Source organism: Hibiscus syriacus, unplaced genomic scaffold (assembly GCF_006381635.1).
Source record: "Hibiscus syriacus cultivar Baekdansim isolate YM2019G1 unplaced genomic scaffold, ASM638163v2 tig00110833_pilon, whole genome shotgun sequence".
In the NCBI taxonomy this organism is placed as follows: Eukaryota; Viridiplantae; Streptophyta; class Magnoliopsida; order Malvales; family Malvaceae; genus Hibiscus; species Hibiscus syriacus.
The window spans coordinates 3,146-24,711 of record NW_024062884.1 but is presented as its reverse complement, the minus strand read 5'-3'; the positions used below and the strand labels follow the sequence as shown (position 1 = coordinate 24,711).

The 21,566-nt window shown below is 37.3% G+C and overlaps 1 protein-coding gene and 1 long non-coding RNA gene across 2 annotated transcripts; both read left to right on the top strand.

Moving 5' to 3' along the window:
• The first annotated feature begins 4,608 nt into the window (after positions 1–4,608).
• On the top strand, positions 4,609–17,702 carry LOC120143106 (probable pyridoxal 5'-phosphate synthase subunit PDX1). Its single transcript, XM_039157518.1, has 3 exons — positions 4,609–4,628; positions 8,048–8,629; positions 17,696–17,702. The coding sequence occupies exons 2-3, from the start codon at positions 8,052–8,054 to the stop codon at positions 17,700–17,702; spliced, it is 585 nt and encodes a 194-aa protein (XP_039013449.1). The 5' UTR covers positions 4,609–4,628; positions 8,048–8,051.
• An 863-nt stretch (positions 17,703–18,565) lies between these two features.
• On the top strand, positions 18,566–20,107 carry LOC120143171. The gene is made up of 2 exons (XR_005517909.1): positions 18,566–18,910; positions 19,803–20,107. It is a non-coding gene; the product is annotated as an uncharacterized LOC120143171 (long non-coding RNA).
• Positions 20,108–21,566: the final 1,459 nt, after the last annotated feature.

The window sequence follows — 21,566 nt, the reverse complement described above, 5'->3', positions numbered from 1 at the left end:
AATCGCTCAGGTTACAAACTACTACCTCAGACATTTAAGTCCATGCTTCAAGAATTATGAGGAAAAACAAGCAATGATACAATTATATTAGTCTCATCAACAAAGAAATGTGGATAAATACATATGATGGTTGATATCGATATGGACACATGACGACTAACTTGGCTAAGGCTATCAATTCGACCTTAAAGGGGGCAGCGTGTCATTTACCAACGTATTTTCGTTTGGGAGCACTTTTTCCAAATTCGGTGGACAAGCTCAAACTTGGATGCAAAACGGTCATGTTTATCAACCAAGATTAGTTGTGGATCTTCAAAAAAGAATTATTGCTTAAAATTAAATGTTTGTAACTAGCTTCTCTCGAACCCATGAATTATTTCGTGTCACAAAAATGTCACGACCACTTCAAGGGATTGAAGCTAACTTGTTCATAGTTAATCTACAAGACATGTGCTGTGACTGTTGGTTTTTTTCAAACTCTGAAGTATCCATGTTCCCATGTTATAGAAGCTTGTTCTTATACCTGTCAAGACTTTAACCGTTTTGTGGATCTCATATACTGACTTTCAAAAGTATTTAAGGTATATGAATTTGAGTTCCCCCATAGGTAATGAGAAAGACCTAGACGATGTTCAGAATTAGCTTCCAATTATACCAAATCTGTCCTTATTAAGGGAACCATGTCATCCAAAATCCACTCGAATTTACTGTGATATGGATATTCGAGAGACGTCCAAAGAAAACAAAAGATGTGAGCATTGTATAAACCTAGACCATAATAGAAAAAATGCTAATATCTTTTATCATCATATAACATTGATGTTGTGTCGATGAAATTGTTTTTTTAATATCAGTTTATGTTATTTCATTTTCGTTTACGTTCAAGTAATGGGCTACTCAAGTGAAGATTAAGTACAAAAATTGGATAAATTAAATAATAAAAATAATTCAACAAATTAATTAATAGACACAATAAATAAAGAAACTGTTATTATATAAAAATATTACATTTGTTATTAAATAAAGAAAACTAAATAAAAACATTACAATGTAAACAAATCTATCGATGTATGCGTCTTGAATGTGTTCCACAAGGTGGTGATTGTCTATTTTGATGAGGGTTTCTTTGTATAAATTGTTATTCCTCCTAACTCTCATCATCATCATCATCAGTAGCATGTACATTTTGTTCATCAGGAACGGATGACGATGTAGCACCTTCATAGAATAAAGACCCTTGATGTGTATGATTAACCATCCCACTGCTCATAGAAAACTGTGAAAACTATGAAAACATAGACATCAATGAATACGAAAACTAGGTCGGAGGTGTCTTGAGTATGTGATGGCACATCACTAGCCAAATAAGCAGCATATGAAGCTCACGCTGGATCAACAAGCATGGAACTATAATATCCGCCTGGAGGGGTCATAAAACCCTGCGGTGATGGTATTAGAAGTTGCTGTGGTGGCATCTGAAATAGTTGTGGAGCCATCTGAAATGGTTGCATCCTCATTTGGAACGGTTGAAAAATGTAACCCGATATAGACAGTAGCTACTGTGATGGTTCCTATGCTCCAACTAAAGATGAACCGGAAGCGCCTGCTCTTTGTCCATGAGTCAGGGATGATGCAGCTGTGAAGTGGATGCATTTCTTGATGTCGATGAATGCTTTGAGCTCGTGTTTCCTCGAAAAGCAAGAATGACTTATTGTTTGTGTTGAATCACTGGTAGTAGTCATATGTAACAGAATATTAATCCATGTAAATCGACTCCCTAAGGGGAATGCATCCATGTCGATCCTCTCATATCATCATCCACTCGATGTGTTTCATCATGCAGTTCACTTCTTCTTTTTCCTCGTCTATCGATGCTATGAAAATTGTCGAGATTCATAGGTTTTTCTGGAATAGATTTTACGAAACCAAATTGTCGGAGCACACGATCAGTCGGATGTTGCTCGATAATAGTATAACATATTAGAGGGACCACCGTCATTCATACATCTAGTAGTCCACTCATATTAGGTGGGATACAATGCCTCATTTCGTTAGTAGCATAAGGAGTCCATTGAAACTACAACAAATATATATAATTCTTTTCAAAATATTATTTTAATTATATAACGATAATTAAAGGTAAATAATAAAATTTAAATACATACCTGTGGATCAACCTTTTGACCAATGAGTAGTCGAATTTCTTCTAATTCGTCTAATATATCATGATGATCTTTCCTTACACATGACCAGCTATTCAGTGTAAAAAAATATTCATTATACACTCAAACAATTATTTATATACGAACTCAGTATTGAAATTACCTCAGCAATAACAGGAAGACTAACGGGTTCTTTATCGCCTGACATAAAAAAGGCATGCAATACTACACTAATGGCTGCAGAAGTAGGAGACATCCGTCGATAGTATTTTTCCAATAATCAGTTGCTCGGCACATTTCTCTATACAGAGATGCCAAAATTACGGAGCCCCAACTGAATGATCCGACAACTCGAAATTCGACGATGTAACACAACCACATACAATGAACTTGGTTGCGAAATTTATCGGGCATCAAGATTGCTCTTATCAGTCGTAATATGCAAGCTCGTATAACACTTTTAGTCTATTCCTCGGAACATTCTTCACTCAAATGTTCAACATATGTCGCCAACCATGATAATGGTATTCGACCACTATTGAAATCAGGCGAGATACCTCAAAGATACTCCTCACGCAACGAACGCCAGTCACCATCCGCCACACCCGAAATGACATCCCCATCTACCAGTAGCCCCAGATGTAAGGAAACATCATCCAGCGTAATTGTACACTCCCCACACGGAAGATGGAATATGTGTGTCTCCGGTCTCCACCTCTAGACCAGTGCAGAAATAAGATTATTTTCAAGGTTACAATGCCCTTCATATCTAGCTATGTAATCGAATCCAGCCTCTATTAAATATGACCATACACGACTTGATATCTCTAATTAAGGTGAACGGTTGAGGGTAATTCACTATCCGCGCCTTAGTCACGTGTCAGAACCCCAGGAAAGCGCTGATAGTAATCTGCGCTTTACCCCTACGTGGCGCCAGCACGGACAAACCCCAAGAAGGCACGGATGATGATCCACTCCTTTTTGCCACACTGCTAGAAAGGGTGTTAGATCGATAAAATTAGGGCGATGCGTGCCTAACAAGTAATTATTTAATGGTTGTGTGATTTTTTTGGTAAAAACACCAAGGATCTCAGCATTTGACGATTGAAGAACACAAGTTTAACCACACTTTCCCTCCCCTTTTACTATTTGTTTTATTTAATAACAAATTTTAAAATATTTTTTAAAACAGGAGCATATATGTTAATAGTAAAAATGTTTTAAATAAAATAGACACAAATAAAATTTTAGAGTGATCACTATTATTAAAATAAATAATCAACAAAGTAAATTTAGATTCTATACCCATTCTAAGAAAATTATGATCCACTACTGATTTTACTTCTAAAAACTCAATGCCAAAATTTACTAAGCATAATAGTTGTTCATGTAATTTGAGGTGATTTTTTGTTTTTTATTTTTTTGTTGATAAATCTGAAGTGAATATAAAATAGTATATATTCAAAAAAATAAATTATTTGACAATGAATATTCATACTCCTACATCCGTGGTGCTCAAACTTGAGACCTCAAGAAATAATAATATATCATTTAACCATTAAAGTCGTTTAATTTGTGCATCGAATTATATTTAAATATATACATATTTACAAATCTTATTTTTATTTAATTTATATATCAAATATATATGTTAGTAAAACACAATTAATTTAAATAATTCACATTAACATAGAAATGTGCAAAAACACTTTATTTGGCCTCAACCCCCACTGGTTGAAAGGTGGTAAGTTTAAAGTTGTTAAATTTGACTCGAACTCAAAATAAAAAATTGAATTTTAATTTGATCTTGAGAAAACTTGAATTTGATATATTCTAATATTTAATTTGATTGAAACTTGAACTTGAGCTCGATTCCACTTTTAATTCAAACTCGAATCTAAACCTTAAGTACGTAAAAACCTTATATTATATTGAAAAACAACAACATATAAATATTAAAAAAAATTAATATATCTATTTTACTTGTTCATGATTTTTTAATCAAATATCAAATAACTCATTTATAAACTCGAGTCAATTTATCTTATTTATGTATTAATTAAATTTTAATCGAATCTACCTCGAATAATTCACAATATGTTTGATCTCATTTTTAACACTGCCCCCATTGTCTCTTTCAAAAGAAATTGTCATTGGTATTAATCAATTAATTAATTAATTAGCGGCAAAAATCGAACGGCTGGGAATAAGGATGGTGGTGGGAAAACGCAGAACATTGGCGGCACTACTGGCTCTGCCACTATAATCAACAAATGACTGGCTGCGCATACCCATAAATTGCGTGGCCTCCAAGTTCAACCCACAATATCTATGGGTCCATCCATAACCTTTTATCTCCTTATTTAAACCTTCACCTGCATTCAATGTCCACCGTCCCATTTCCATTCAACATCTCTTCAATCTCTCGCCGTCACTGTTCCTTTTTCATTTGTATTGTCATTGCCGGCACTGGGGTGGTTGCTGTTTATGGAAATGATCTAAATATCAGATGGACATACAGGCCACTCATATTAGATGGGATATAATGTCTTAATTCGTCAGTAGCATAAAGAATTCATTAAAACTACAATAAATATATATAATTATTTTAATTATATAACGATAATTAAATGTAAATAAAAAAATTTAAATACATACCCGTGTACCAGATTTTTGATCAATGAACAATCAAATTTCTTCTAATTCGCTTGGTATATGACGATGATCTTTCTTTACACATGACCACCTATTCAGTATAAAAAACATTCATTATACTCAAAAAAACTATTTATATACGAATTCATTATTGAAATTACCTCACCAATTACGGGAAGATTAACGGGTTCTTCACCACCAGACATAAAAAGTGCATGCGATATCACGCTTATGACTGCAGAAGCATGAGACATCTGTCGATAACATTTTTTCGATAATCAGTTACTCGACACATTTCTCTATACAGAGATGTCAAAACTGCGCAGCCTCAACTGAATGAGCCGGCAACTCGAAAATCAAGCGAGGTGACGCAACCACATACAATGAACTTTGTTGCTAGATTTATCGGGCATCATGATCCCTCCTATCAGTTGTAATATGCAAGTTCGGGCAACTCTAAGGTTCACTCAAATGTTCAACATATGTCGCCAACCATGATAACGATATTCGACCACCATTGAAATCATGTATGATACCTCTAAGGTACTCCTCACACAACGAACGTCACTCACCATCCGCCACACCCAAAATGACATCCCCATCTACCAACAGCCTCAGATGTAAGAAAACATCATCTAGCATAATCGTACACTCCCCACACGAAAGATGGAACGTGTGTGTCTCTGGTCTCCACCTCTCGACCGGTGCAAAAATAAGATTGCTTTCAAGGTTACAATGTCCTTCATATCTAAATATGTAATCAAATCCAACTTCCACTAAATACAGTCATACACGACTTGATATCTCTAACATAGCCTTAAGAATAAATGGGTATAATATACGATCATTCCCCTAATTAAAAAAAAAGTATACAAATTAAAATTTAAACTAATACTAAATAAATAAATAAATAAAATATTCACAATAATTAACATAACACAATAATAAAACTAATACAAATTAAATAAATTATTATTGCATCGATAAAATGACTCGCGATATCTCATCTAAATGCAACAATCTGCCTTCCATTTTATAATTACAAAAGACAAAAAAAATTACGTACTAAAATATAATAAATTAATTAACTATTTAATGATTATAATATAATAACAATAATTTTACCTTATAAGAATAATAACATAACCTACTTCCTACTTGAGCTTTGTAGAATGATTGATAAGAAGAGATTATTTTTGTTTTGGTGTGATTTGAGGGTTGTATGAGAGGGTATTTATAGGGGAGGGGACGAGGTAATTAAGGCGAACGGTTGAGAGTGATTTTGGAAGGGTCGGATCACTTGTCAAAATCCCAGGAAAGTGTGGATAGTGATATGCGTTTTATCCCTACGTGGCTTCAGCTCGGACGAACCTCAGGAATACGCAGATGGTAATTTACGCCTTTTTGCCAAGTTGTCACAAAGGGTGTTAGATCGATAAAATTAGGACGATGGATGCCTGAAAGGTAATTATTTAATAGTTGAGTGAATTTTGGGTAAAAACACCAAAGATCTCAAGTATTTGACGATTGAAGAACACAAGTGTAACCACACTTTCCCTCCGCTTTTCCTATTTGTTTTATTTAATAATGAATTTAAAAATATTTTTTAAAATAGGGGCATATATGCATGGTTTTCAGAATCGAATCGGTCAATAAATCGACTGTGCTACCGATTTATTGGTTCAACCGGTCGAAACGGTCAGACAGGTCGTAAGAACCGGACGACGTCATAATTATTTAAAAAATTAAATAAAAATACTAAAAACATTTAATAAAAAAAATTAGGTTGAACCGGTTCACAGTTCGGTCCGGTTCGAGCGGTTCAAAGTCGGTTTGAACGATTTCTTGCGGTTCACTAGAACCGATTCAACCAGATAGAATGGATCGGACAAGACAACGATTCTTGGTTGAACCGACCGATCCAGTCCGATTTTCAAAACACTACATATATGTTAACAGTAAGAATATTTTAAATGAAATAGACACAATTAAAATTTTAGAATGATCAACAATAACAATAACAACAACAACAAAACTCAATTCCCATATGTATGGGATTTTAGAATGATCACTACTATTAAAATAAATAATCAACAAAAGTAAATTTAGATTTTGATACTCATCCCAAGAAAATTATGATCCACCACTGATTTTATTTCTAGAAACTCGATATCAAAATTAACTAAGTGTAATAGTTGTTGATGTAATCTAAGGTGTTTTTTTTGTTGTTAATAAATCTGGAGTGAATATAAAATAGTATCTATTCAAAAATTATCAATTATTTGACAATGAATGTTTATACTTCTGCATTTGTAGTGCTTAAACTTGAGAACTCAAGAAATAATAATAGATCATTTAACCATTAAGATCGTTTGATTCGTGCATCAAATGAATATATATATTTTCAAATCTTATTTTATTTAATTTATATATCAAATATATATTTTATAAAGCTCAATTAATTTAAATAATTCACATTAACATAGAAATGTGCAAAATCTCTCTATTTAACCTCACCCCCCACTAGTTAAAAGTTGATAAGTTTAACTCGAACTTAAAATAAAAATATTGAAGTTGAATTTGATTTTGAGAAAACTTGAATTTGATATATTCTCATATTTAATTTGATTGAAACTTGATCTTGAGTTCGATTTTAGTTTGAACTTAAACTTGAATTTAAACCTTAAATACGTAAAAAATTTATATTATATTGAAAAACAACAACATATAAATATTAAAAAAACAAAATTTTAATATATTTATTTTAGTTGTTCATGAATTTCTTTAATCAAATATCAAATAACTCATTCAACTCAACCTATGTAATTTAAGTATTAATTAAATTTTAATCGAATCTACCTCAAATAATTCACAATATGCTTGGTCTCATTTTTAACACTGGCCCCATTGCCTGTTTCAAAATAAATTGTCATTGGAATTAATCAATTAATTAATTAGCGGCAAAAATTGAACGGCTGGGAAAAAGAATGGTGGTGGCAAAATGCAGAACATTGGCGGCATTACTGGCTCTGCCACTATACTCAACAAATGACTGGCTGCGCATACCCATAAATTGCGTGGCCTCCAAGTTCAACCCACAATATCTATGGGTCCATCCATTACCTTTTATCTCATTATTTAAACCTTCACCTGCATTCTTTGTCCATCGTCCCATTTCCATTCAACATCTCTTCAATCTCTCGCCGTCACTGATCCTTTTTCATTTGTACTGCCATGGCCGGCAATGGGGTGGGTGCTGTTTATGGAAATGGTTCTATGACTGAGACCCACAAATCCCCTTTCTCGGTCAAGGTCGGGCTTGCGCAAATGCTCCGAGGCGGGGTGATTATGGACGTCGTCAACGCCGAACAAGCTCGAATCGCCGAAGAAGCCGGAGCTTGCGCCGTCATGGCTCTTGAACGAGTCCCCGCCGATATCCGAGCTCAAGGCGGCGTGGCGCGGATGAGTGACCCGCAACTCATCAAGGAAATCAAGCAGGCTGTGACCATCCCCGTCATGGCTAAAGCTCGTATCGGTCATTTCGTCGAGGCCCAGATCCTTGAAGCCATTGGCATCGATTATGTGGATGAGAGCGAGGTTCTCACTCTTGCCGACGAAGAAAACCACATTAACAAACACAATTTCCGAATTCCTTTCGTTTGTGGGTGCCGGAATTTGGGGGAAGCGCTTCGGAGAATCAGAGAAGGAGCTGCGATGATTCGGACCAAAGGTGAAGCCGGGACTGGGAATATCATCGAAGCCGTTAGGCACGTCAGATCCGTGATGGGTGATATTTGTTGGATATATGAACTGCAAAAGTACACCGTTAGCACTGACTGAAAATATAAACAGTAATTAAGAAGAACAGATTCGTAAACCGTGTCGTGGTAAGAACCACTGCCTTAGAAACGAATTCGCCTCGATGTGTGTAATCGCTGCAGTAGGCGGACCGTCCCCCGAGGTTAACACGGTCGCTCCGAATTCCGTACACCCGAAACCGGAGTGGACTGCTGGTGGTATTGCACTTCTGATCGGAAAGCACTCAGAGAGAACTCACAGAGAGAACTTTAGAAAACACTTTGGTAAGTGAATTGTGAATGTTTTTGGAGTTAGTTGAGAAGCTGAATATAGCTCTCTATTTATAGGCTAGAAATAGGGTTAAAGTCGTCCATAAAATTTCAGGATTAAACCTCTTATTTGTAACAGCTGAAACGACTAGATGAATCTGACTCAGAAATAGTCCAGGTTCATTGTATCATTATTCAGCTGTTATAACTCCCGAAATTATATCATGTAACCCCTGGAATTAAATCAAATAACTCCTGTAACTCCTGATATTAACAGCTTGTCTCCTCTGTACAAAGCTGTAAATCAGTCCAGGTACATCTTAACGTTTCTGATTTAATTTAGGAATAAACTGTTTAATTTCTGATAAAAAATAATTCAGCTGTTATTATTTGAAATTCAAACAGTCCTCAGCAGCCTATAAATATCAGTTGATATCTTTCACATTTTCCATTTGTTTCTTTCAAAGAGAAATCCTCAAGAATTTTCTCTAAAAAGATAGTATCCGCGCGGACGTGTCGAAGACACGTATTACCACGACCACGACCACGACCACGACCACGACCTCGACCTCGACCACGACCACGAGCCAAGCCGAGCCGAGCCGAGCCGTGCCGTGCCGAGCCGAGACGAGACGGACGGACGGCGGCGGCGGTGCGCGAGAGCCCCCCTTGTTCTCTATCACTCAACAAGGAAATGGAATGTCAAGCCTTAAATACCATTCCCAATAGTGTTTCCAACACTATGTGGGATTGAGCATTACCAACATTCCCCCACTAATGCGAAAGAAATCTTCTGAAACTCGAAAACAAGCTTTCCAGAAGAGTAATAGCGAGATTAGTTGCTTAAGCACTAGTGAACATATCTGGAACTAGTACATAGTGATGATGAGCAATCCTTCTCTTAGATAAGTGAAACTAGTCTGGAACTTTCTAAGATCAGGGTAAACTATAACACACAACTAACCCCTTCATCCACCTGAGTCCTCGATGTGTAAGATATATATACAAAGTATATATTTGGCCATCTTACCTCAGGATTCTAGTAAGTGTGCTAGAAAAATAGCCCAACATTTTTCATAGAAGGCGGCTAACCCTTCTCACTTACATAGGTTATTTCATCAAGTTTATCTCAACATAAACCACCCTTTAAAAAGGAATATGAAATAATTAAGAGCTTTTATAATAGCTCAACCTCACAAAGGTATGGTGACTTTTTTCAAGTTCATTATAAATGAACCACCCAAACTCTGGCTAAGAAGTCATTAAGAATAAATATTCAACCTCATTTATCGGTAAATTCAATAAGTTCTTCTCACTAGAACCATCCAAATACTGGATTTGAATTTATTAAGAGTTTAACAAACTCAACCTTTCTGTCGGTAAGTTCATCATTTCCTACCCACTCACTCTGGGTTATGAACTTATTAAGAATAGATATTCAGCCAAAATCGGTAAATTCATCAAGTCTTTCTCACTAAGACCACCCAAAGCCTGGGCTATGAATTTATTAAGAGCAATTAAGCTCATCCTGGGCATGCACATTATTCATCATAGGGATAGGCAGTAGGAATGTGCACTATGAGTCTTTCCATGGTTTCGTTTGACCACATGGAACTTAGATAACTAAGTTGGGTATCCACCATGAATTCCTCAACCAATGGGCTTTAGACCCATCCCCCTCGACGAATCTAGGACCAGCTTCCGACTTAACCCTTTGGTAAGTGGATCTGCTAGGTTCCTTTCCGACTTCACATACTCTAAAGAGAGCACTCCATTCTTTATCAGTGTCTAACTGATTCATGTCTTATGCGAATGTGTCTTTTCTTACCATTGTAAGCTTGGTTCTTAGCCACACATATCGCAGCTTGTGAATCACACAACAATGAAACTGGAGGAGTCGGTCTTCCCACAACGGAATATCTGCTAACAAGCTTCTGAGCCACTCGGCTTCTTGCCCAGCTAGGTCAAGAGCTATAAACTGACTCCATGGTAGAACGAGCAATACAAGTCTGCTTTGATGATTTCCACGAGATCGCTGCTCCACCCAAAGTAAAAACATACCCGCTCGTAGAGCTTACCTCATCATTATCAAAACCCAGTTGGCATCACAATATCCTTCCAATACCGCAAGAAAGCCAACAAACTCAAGTTTCCAATTCACAGTACCCTTAAGATACTTCAGTAAGCGTTTAAGCGCAATCCAGTGCTCACCACTCGGATTATGAGTATATCTACTTAGTCTACTCACAGCATAAGCAATATCAGGCCGAGTATAGTTCATTAAGAACATTAAACTTCCGATTAATTTAGCATATTCAGTTTGGGAAACACTACTTCCTTTATTCTTAACTAGATGTATGCTAGGGTCATAAGGAGTTCGAACAGGGACGACATCAAAACTGTCAAATTTCTTTAGCACTTTCTCTATATAATGTGCTTGACATAAAGAAAATCCCTTCTCAGTTTTGGTAATTTTGACTCCTAAGATTACATCTACTTCTCCCAAATCTGTCATCTCAAACTTAGTGGACAAGAAATTTTAACTTTGTTAATGGACTCAATGTTAGAACTGAAAATCAACATGTCGTCAACATAAAGACTTATGATAACACATTCAGTTTCAAACATCTTCGAATACACACAAGCATCCGAACCATTCACAACAAAACCAAAACTAAGAATAGTTTTATGAAATTTCTCATACCACTGTTTAGGAGCCTGCTTAAGTCCATAGAGTGACTTTTTGAGTCTACAACTTTGCCTTCCATACCAGGTGCCTCAAAACCTAGTGGCTGCTCCATGTAAATCTCCTCATCTAGATCCCCATTCAAGAAAGCAGTCTTAACATCCATTTGATGTACCTGCAACTTATGAATAGAGGCTAGTGCAAATAATGCACGAATCGTTGAGATTTTTGTAACGGGAGAGTATGTATCAAGTAGTCTAAACCAAACCTTTGAGTGAACCCTTTGACGACTAACCTTGCCTTGTATCGCTGAATCGAACCATCTGGCCTTAGTTTTCTTCCGGAAGACCCATTTGTTGGAGATTGGTTTGAATCCCTTAGGCAAGTCAACTAATTCCCAAGTATGATTAGACATTATCGATTCTAGTTCATCATTAACAGCGCTTTTCCAAAAACTAGCATCGATAGATCTTATAGCTTCTTCAAAAGTTTAGGATCCTCATCTAATAGAAAAATTTGAGCTATAGGATCTGAAATGAAGTCTAAATCATTTATCTCAGAAATAAAGGAAGTAATAAAGTCTGGTCCAAAAGAGGTTTCAACTCTTTGCCTTTTACTTCTTCTAGGCTCAAAATCAATTTGTTCAGAAGACCTAGCAGGTTTACTAGAAGAAGTTGATGGAATATATTCTATTTGTGTTTCAATATTTATTCTCGGTTCCTTTAAAGGAAAAGTATTTTCAAAGAAAACAGCATCTCTTGATTCACAAATAGAATAATCTTGTAAAAGCATGAATCTGTATGCAGCACTATCGTAGCATACCCTATAAACACTGCATCAACGGTTTTTAGGTCCGATGGTGGACTTCTTAAAGTCTGGCAAGCCCACTTTAGCCAGACACCCCCACACTTTCAGGTATTGTAAATTAGAGCGTATCCTTTCCACAATTCATATGGGGTAGAATCTAATTTCTTATGAGGAACTCGGTTCAAGATATGAGTTGCCGATAGAATGGCCTCCCCCCACATGTTATCAGATAACCCGGAGCTTATTAGTAAAGAATTCATCATCTCTTTTAAAGTTCTATTTTTCCTTTCGCTATACCATTCTGTTGAGGAAAATAGGGGGCTGATGTTTCATGAATTATGCCATTCTTTTCACAAATCTTTTAAGAAATTAGATCCATATTCACCACCTCTATCAGATCTAACTCGTTTGATTCTCCTATCTAACTGATTTTCAACTTCTGCCTTATAAATAAGAAAGAAGTTTTCAGCTTCATCTTTAGTTCTTAGGAGATAAACTTTTGTATATCTTGAATAATCATCTACAAAAGTTATGTAGTAGTGTTTTCCTCCTTTACTTTCAGTGTTTCTAAAATCTGCTAGATCAGTATGAATGAGTTCTAACAGTTCAGTCTTTCTATTAGAAACAGTCTTAAAGTGAGGTTTAGTATGCTTAGCTTCTACACAAATCTCACATTTGTTAAGCTAGTTGTGTCTAGTTTAGGCAGAACATTCATATTTATTAATTTCTTTAAAGCATGAATATTCACGTGTCCTAATCTAGCATGCCACATATCAATTGATTCAACAATATAAGCAGAAGTGGTAGCTTTATTTTCATTAAATTGAGTTTCTATGACAAATAAACCATTGCTTAAAAACCCTTTCCCCACATAATCACCATTTCGGGAAAGTACAAGTTTATCTGCCTCAAAACTAACTTAATGCCTGCCTTATTCAGAAGCCCACCACTTATCAAATTCTACGCAAGGCAGGTACATACAGAACATTATTTAAAGCCAGAGTTTTACCAGAAGTCAGCTTGAGTAAAACCTTGCCTTTGCCTAGCACTTCAGAGCTGCTAGAGTTCCCATGTACACACGTTCACCAGTGTTTCCATCCTCGAACTCAGTGAAAAACTCCTTCCTTGCGTAGAAATGCTTCGAAGCGCCAGTGTCAACTACCCATTCTGAACTGTTCTCCACCAGATTACTTCTGAGACCACCGCAGCAATGATCTCATCATCTTCTTCTACAACGTGCATCTGTGGCTTGTTGTCATTCTGGCGGTCTGAGCGTGTTGGCATTGGTAAGCCTTGTGGCCAGGTAAACCGCAGACATAACACTTGAACGTCTTTCCTTCCGGTTTGGCCTTTCCTGACTTCTTGAAGTTGGTAGCCTTCTGTGGTTTCGTCTTTTTGTCTTGATTCCCACGTTTCATGATCTTCTTAAATTTGGACTCAACCAGTTAGCTCTAAAAGATAAATTACTCATAGAATTAGTAAGCTTATCTTTTAAACGGTTGGCTTCTTCAATCTTCATATGGCCCACAAGTTCTTCAAGCGAAATGTCTCTCTTCTTATGCTTAAGAGAGTTACGGTAATCGGACCAGGACTTGGGCAGTTTCTCAATGAGTACATTGGCTTGCACCTCACACATTTGCATCCCTTCAGCGATGATGTCAGCGACTAAGTTCTCATAGTCATGGACTTGATCCATTATTGGCTTGTCGTCTGTCATCTGGAATTTGAGCCATTCGCCGACAACGTACTTCTTGATCCCCGCATCATCCGCACCATACTTCTTGTCGAGAGTGTCCCATATTGCCTTGGCACTCTTTCTCTAAGGAACATATCAAATAGTTTATTGACATGTGGCTGAGTAGATGTCCTCGTACCGTCTTGTTATCCTTCTCAAATTTTCTCGTAGGTAGCGAGAGCGGCAGCGGCAGTTGCTAAGGCATCATCATTGAGGACCGCATCCGCATCATTACCAACAGCTGGGGTTGGCGGCATGGTAGGTGGTGGCTTGAGCAAACAGTAATCAGATCAAGTTGCTCGAAGAATATAAGAATTCTTTGGGACCACCTTCTATAGTTCTTTCCATCAAGTGCATCAAGCTTGGAAAGATCGGGAATGAGTTTGCTCAAAGGTGTCGACATGATTGCAGTTTATGGGAATTCGTTTCTAAATTGTTGGATATATGAACTGCAAAAGTACACCGTTAGCACTGACTGAAAATATAAACAGTAATTAAGAAGAACAGATTCGTAACCGTGTCGTGGTAAGAACCACTGCCTTAGAAACGAATTCGCCTCGATGTGTGTAATCGCTGCAGTAGGCGACCGTCCCCCGAGGTTAACACGGTCGCTCCGAATTCCGTACACCCGAAACCGGAGTGGACTGCTGGTGGTATTGCACTTCTGATCGGAAAGCACTCAGAGAGAACTCACAGAGAGAACTTTAGAAAACACTTTGGTAAGTGAATTGTGAATGTTTTTGGAGTTAGTTGAGAAGCTGAATATAGCTCTCTATTTATAGGCTAGAAATAGGGTTAAAGTCGTCCATAAAATTTCAGGATTAAACCTCTTATTTGTAACAGCTGAAACGACTAGATGAATCTGACTCAGAAATAGTCCAGGTTCATTGTATCATTATTCAGCTGTTATAACTCCCGAAATTATATCATGTAACCCCTGGAATTAAATCAATAACTCCTGTAACTCCTGATAACAGCTTGTCTCCTCTGTACAAAGCTGTAATCAGTCCAGGTACATCTTAACGTTTCTGATTTAATTTAGGAATAAACTGTTTAATTTCTGATAAAAAAATAATTCAGCTGTTATTATTTGAAATTCAAACAGTCCTCAGCAGCCTATAAATATCAGTTGATATCTTTCACATTTTCCATTTGTTTCTTTCAAAGAGAAATTCCTCAAGAATTTTCTCTAAAAAGATAGTATCCGCGCGGACGTGTCGAAGACACGTATTACCACGACCACGACCACGACCACGACCACGACCTCGACCTCGACCACGACCACGACCACGAGCCAAGCCGAGCCGAGCCGAGCCGTGCCGTGCCGAGCCGAGACGAGACGGACGGACGGCGGCGGCGGTGCGCGAGAGCCCCCCTTGTTCTCTATCACTCAACAAGGAAATGGAATGTCAAGCCTTAAATACCATTCCCAATAGTGTTTCCAACACTATGTGGGATTGAGCATTACCAACATTCCCCCACTAATGCGAAAGAAATCTTCTGAAACTCGAAAACAAGCTTTCCAGAAGAGTAATAGCGAGATTAGTTGCTTAAGCACTAGTGAACATATCTGGAACTAGTACATAGTGATGATGAGCAATCCTTCTCTTAGATAAGTGAAACTAGTCTGGAACTTTCTAAGATCAGGGTAAACTCATAACACACAACTAACCCCTTCATCCACCTGAGTCCTCGATGTGTAAGATATATATATACAAAGTATATATTTGGCCATCTTACCTCAGGATTCTAGTAAGTGTGCTAGAAAAATAGCCCAACATTTTTCATAGAAGGCGGCTAACCCTTCTCACTTACATAGGTTATTTCATCAAGTTTATCTCAACATAAACCACCCTTTAAAAAGGAATATGGAATAATTAAGAGCTTTTATAATAGCTCAACCTCACAAAGGGTATGGTGACTTTTTTCAAGTTCATTATAAATGAACCACCCAAACTCTGGGCTAAGAAGTCATTAAGAATAAATATTCAACCTCATTTATCGGTAAATTCAATAAGTCCTTCTCACTAGAACCATCCAAATACTTGGATTTGAATTTATTAAGAGTTTAACAACTCAACCTTTCTGTCGGTAAGTTCATCATTTCCTACCCACTCACTCTGGGTTATGAACTATTAAGAATAGATATTCAGCCAAAATCGGTAAATTCATCAAGTCTTTCTCACTAAGACCACCCAAAGCCTGGGCTATGAATTTATTAAGAGCAATTAAGCTCATCCTGGGCATGACATTATTCATCATAGGGATAGGCAGTAGGAATGTGCACTATGAGTCTTTCCATGGTTTCGTTGACCACATGGAACTTAGATAACTAAGTTGGGTATCCACCATGAATTCCTCAACCAATGGGCTTTAGACCCATCCCCTCGACGAATCTAGGACCAGCTTCCGACTTAACCCTTTGGTAAGTGGATCTGCTAGGTTCCTTTCCGACTTCACATACTCTAAAAGAGCACTCCATTCTTTATCAAGTGTCTAACTGATTCATGTCTTATGCGAATGTGTCTTTTCTTACCATTGTAAGCTTGGTTCTTAGCCACACATATCGCAGCTTGTGAATCACACAACAATGAAACTGGAGGAGTCGGTCTTCCCCACAACGGAATATCTGCTAACAAGCTTCTGAGCCACTCGGCTTCTTGCCCAGCTAGGTCAAGAGCTATAAACTCTGACTCCATGGTAGAACGAGCAATACAAGTCTGCTTTGATGATTTCCACGAGATCGCTGCTCCACCCAAAGTAAAAACATACCCGCTCGTAGAGCTTACCTCATCATTATCAGAAACCCAGTTGGCATCACAATATCCTTCCAATACCGCAGGAAAGCCAACAAACTCAAGTTTCCAATTCACAGTACCCTTAAGATACTTCAGTAAGCGTTTAAGCGCAATCCAGTGCTCACCACTCGGATTATGAGTATATCTACTTAGTCTACTCACAGCATAAGCAATATCAGGCCGAGTATAGTTCATTAAGAACATTAAACTTCCGATTAATTTAGCATATTCAGTTTGGGAAACACTACTTCCTTTATTCTTAACTAGATGTATGCTAGGGTCATAAGGAGTTCGAACAGGGACGACATCAAAACTGTCAAATTTCTTTAGCACTTTCTCTATATAATGTGCTTGACATAAAGAATCCCTTCTCAGTTTTGGTAATTTGACTCCTAAGATTACATCTACTTCTCCCAAATCTGTCATCTCAAACTTAGTGGACAAGAAATTTTTAACTTTGTTAATGGACTCAATGTTAGAACTGAAAATCAACATGTCGTCACATAAAGACTTATGATAACACATTCAGTTTCAACATCTTCGAATACACACAAGCATCCGAACCATTCACAACAAAACCAAAACTAAGAATAGTTTTATGAAATTTCTCATACCACTGTTTAGGAGCCTGCTTAAGTCCATAGAGTGACTTTTGAGTCTACAAACTTTGCCTTCCATACCAGGTGCCTCAACCTAGTGGCTGCTCCATGTAAATCTCCTCATCTAGATCCCCATTCAGAAAGCAGTCTTAACATCCATTTGATGTACCTGCAACTTATGAATAGGGGCTAGTGCAATAATGCACGAATCGTTGAGATTTTTGTAACGGAGAGTATATCAAAGTAGTCTAAACCAAACCTTTGAGTGAACCCTTTGACGACTACCTTGCCTTGTATCGCTGAATCGAACCATCTGGCCTTAGTTCTTCCGGAAGACCCATTTGTTGAGATTGGTTTGAATCCCTTAGGCAAGTCAACTAATTCCCAAGTATGATTAGACTTATCGATTCTAGTTCATCATTAACAGCGCTTTTCCAAAAACTAGCATCGATAGATCTTATAGCTTCTTCAAAAGTTTTAGGATCCTCATCTAATAGAAAAATTTGAGCTATAGGATCTGAAATGAAGTCTAAATCATTTATCTCAGAAATAAAGGAAGTAATAAAGTCTGGTCCAAAAGAGGTTTCAATCTTTGCCTTTTACTTCTTCTAGGCTCAAAATCAATTTGTTCAGAAGACCTAGCAGTTTACTAGAAGAAGTTGATGGAATATATTCTATTTGTGTTTCAATATTTATTCTCAGTTGATATCTTTCACATTTTCCATTTGTTTCTTTCAAAGAGAAATTCCTCAAGAATTTTCTCTAAAAAGATAGTATCGCGCGGACGTGTCGAACACGTATTACGACCACGACCACGACCACGACCACGACCACGACCACGAGCCGAGCCGAGCCGAGCCGAGCCGAGCCGAGCCGAGCCGAGAGACGAGACGGACGGACGGCGGCGGCGGTGCGCGAGAGCCCCCTTGTTCTCTATCACTCAACAAGGAAATGGAATGTCAAGCCTTAAATACCATTCCCATAGTGTTTCCAACACTATGTGGGATTGAGCATACCAACAATATTAGAGTTCTTAGGAACATGGATGAAGACGAGGTTTTCACCTTCGCTAAGAAATCCAGTCTCCCTACGATTTGGTTATGCAGACGAAGCAGCTTGGGAGGTTGCGGTGGTGCAGTTCGCCGCAGGTGGAGTGGCGACGCCGGCCGATGCAGCGTTGATGATGCAGTTGGGCTGTGATGGAGTGTTTGTGGGCTCTGGGGTTTTCAAGAGCGGTGACCCGGCAAAGCGTGCCCGGGCCATTGTTCAGGCCGTCACTCATTACAGTGACCCGGACGTGCTTGCTGATGTTAGCTGTGGGCTTGGTGAGGCTATGGTTGGCCTTAATTTGACCGATAAGAAGGCGAGAGGTTCGCAGCTCGGTCCGATTAGTAATTGAAGGTGACAAACACTGTATTTTCATTTTTATCATTATTTGATGTTTTTGTTGATTTTGGTGTTATATAAATTATTTGGAACTTGGTGATTTTAGTATAATTTGAACTTCTAAATGTTGAACTATGGGTTGGTTTAGTGTCAAGCCAATATAGATTGATTTAATTGGTTGACTATTGGCTCAAATTGATATAGGTTGATTCAGTTGGTTGATTACGCGTTGGCACCTTGATAAGCATTAAGGTTCAAATCGAACCCATATGAGTTTGTGAGTGTCAACATATATTGGCATAATTGATTGACTGCTCAGTAGCACCTTGACAAATATTAAGGTTTGAGACTAATCAACAATCTCGTTTAAGGTTCGAATCTCGTTTAGTGAATGATTTGTGAGTACTTTCGGCCATCTATGTGGCTGGTGGTGGCCCTATTCTTGGACTGGCACCTTTCGTCATCTTAACAATTTCATTTAGTGGATGACATTAAGGTTCGAGTCTCATTTAGTGGATGACCTGTAAGTATCACTCTCGACCATCTATGTGGCTGGTGGTACCCTGACCTTGGCCTAGCCCCTTTCGGCACCTAAACAATTTCATTTAGTGGATGCCTTAAGGCTCGAGTTTTGTGCGCAATCTCATTTAGTAGACGATTGTAAGTACTTTTAGCTCCACATGAGGTCGGTGGTGTATACCCTGACCTTGGACTAGGGTATCCTTTCTTCACCTGAAAAAACTTGTGAATGATTAGGAGTCAAATGTGTCCTCTTCGGCATCCCCTAAGAGTGTTGATTTTGTGTTAGCTCTTGCCTTCATTCCCACTTTAGTATCGATAATTTGTTATTATATGCGATAGTTGCCGTTATACTCTAGCCATGTTTTGAAGCATTGAACCTTCGCAGGAATCCTTTGGTTGTCGCCCCCACCATCACCTTCATCAAGTGATCATCTTCCAAATTATCAAGGTTTTAAGTGGTAGTCTTTAATACAGTGGATGCAACTTTATGTCTTAAATGTTCCCTGTATAAAATTTGATATTTTAAGATTCCCAGGAATAAAACAGCTTGTCTCTGAATTCTGCTACTATAATGTATTTTTTTACATTGATTAGGCTCAGGCTCCTGCACAATCTTTTACCTTAAGTTTCACTTGGTATTGCTCTATGAATTAAGGCTCTGCTCTTTGCCTATTTTTCTCTTTGGTTGCATGCTTCAATTTGCATGTATAAAAAAATTAGATGACCCTATTACCATATGTAATGAGGTAAGGGGAGGTAGGATAGTAGGCTGTCCTCAACGTCAGGTTGAGAGCAACTTTCGTGGAAGACTTCCGTTATGAATTGCCTTCAATCCCACGACCATAAGGTTAAGAGCCTTGCGTTCTATCAACTGAGCTAGATGGACAATTCTTTCAATTTGCATGTATGCCATTGAATATTCAAATCAGTTCATTTTCTATTATTAATTTTTGAATTGTTATCTTGGTTCGGATCCATATCATCAAAGAATAATAAAAACTTTATTAATCATCACTTCATAAGTTCATGTAATTTTTTTTATAATTATATTAAAAATAAGTAAATCTCTTATTTGAATTATGGACCAAAATATTTTTTTATTTTAAAAATTCATAATTAAATACATTCTTATAATTATCTTGAATGTTAAAGTTATTCTTTTACAATTTTCTAAAGAAATTAATTTAATCAATAACTAAATACATATTATTGATACCAACAACCAGTTGGTCTAGTAGGATGAGACACTAGGTCTCTTAAGTAAAGTTAGGAGTTCGAATCTTGCCGTTTGTGAATGGAGCAAATTGGGTTAGAAATGTCGTATTCGCCTCTGCAGTACTTAATCTGGATTAGTCGGTCAATAGATCAGATACTAATAATTAATTTAAAAAATACATATTATTGATACAATTATATGAATTTAAAATCTATAGAAAAAACAACAGTCTTTTTTACGAACGAGGTAACGTTTGTAAGCCCAAAATATTAACATAAATTCTAACTGCCAACTAACAGCTCATTTTAGCTTCCTATGAAGAAACTCAACTGACTAATAACAAACGTTAACGACTATTAACGTTCCAACAAGAAGAAAAATCATTGACTCCAATCGTGGAGGAAATCTTCAAAGATTACTCTTCTCGAAGAACCGCCATCCTTCGTGCTTTGACTTCTGGTAAATCTTTCATATGCTTCTCTCTCTCCGTTTAACGCTGCCTTTCTTTTTCTTTTCCCTGTTTCTCTCAGATGTGGATCAATTTTACGCACTCTGCGACCCAGGTAATTCAGATCTCCTCTTCCTCATTTCCGCTTCAAATTTGCATGTTGAGTTTTCCTGAATTTCCTAGTTTTACTGTTTGATTTATGTGATTATTGAATTTTGAAATTCTCTTTCCTCAAATAGACTGATAAACATGATACGAGTATACTAAGGTGACGTTTGGTTCGCTGGAATGTATATGAGGGAATTGGAATCTGTGAAAGAATTAGAATCTGTCAGGAATTAGAATCCAATTTCATATTCAGTTTGGTTGGCAGGAAATGGAATTGAAATCTAATTTCATATTCTGTTTGGTTCGCAGAAATGTCAGATGAATTTTATTTCAGTAATATAAAATGACAAAATTGCCCTTCTTGTTTTTTTGCTTTA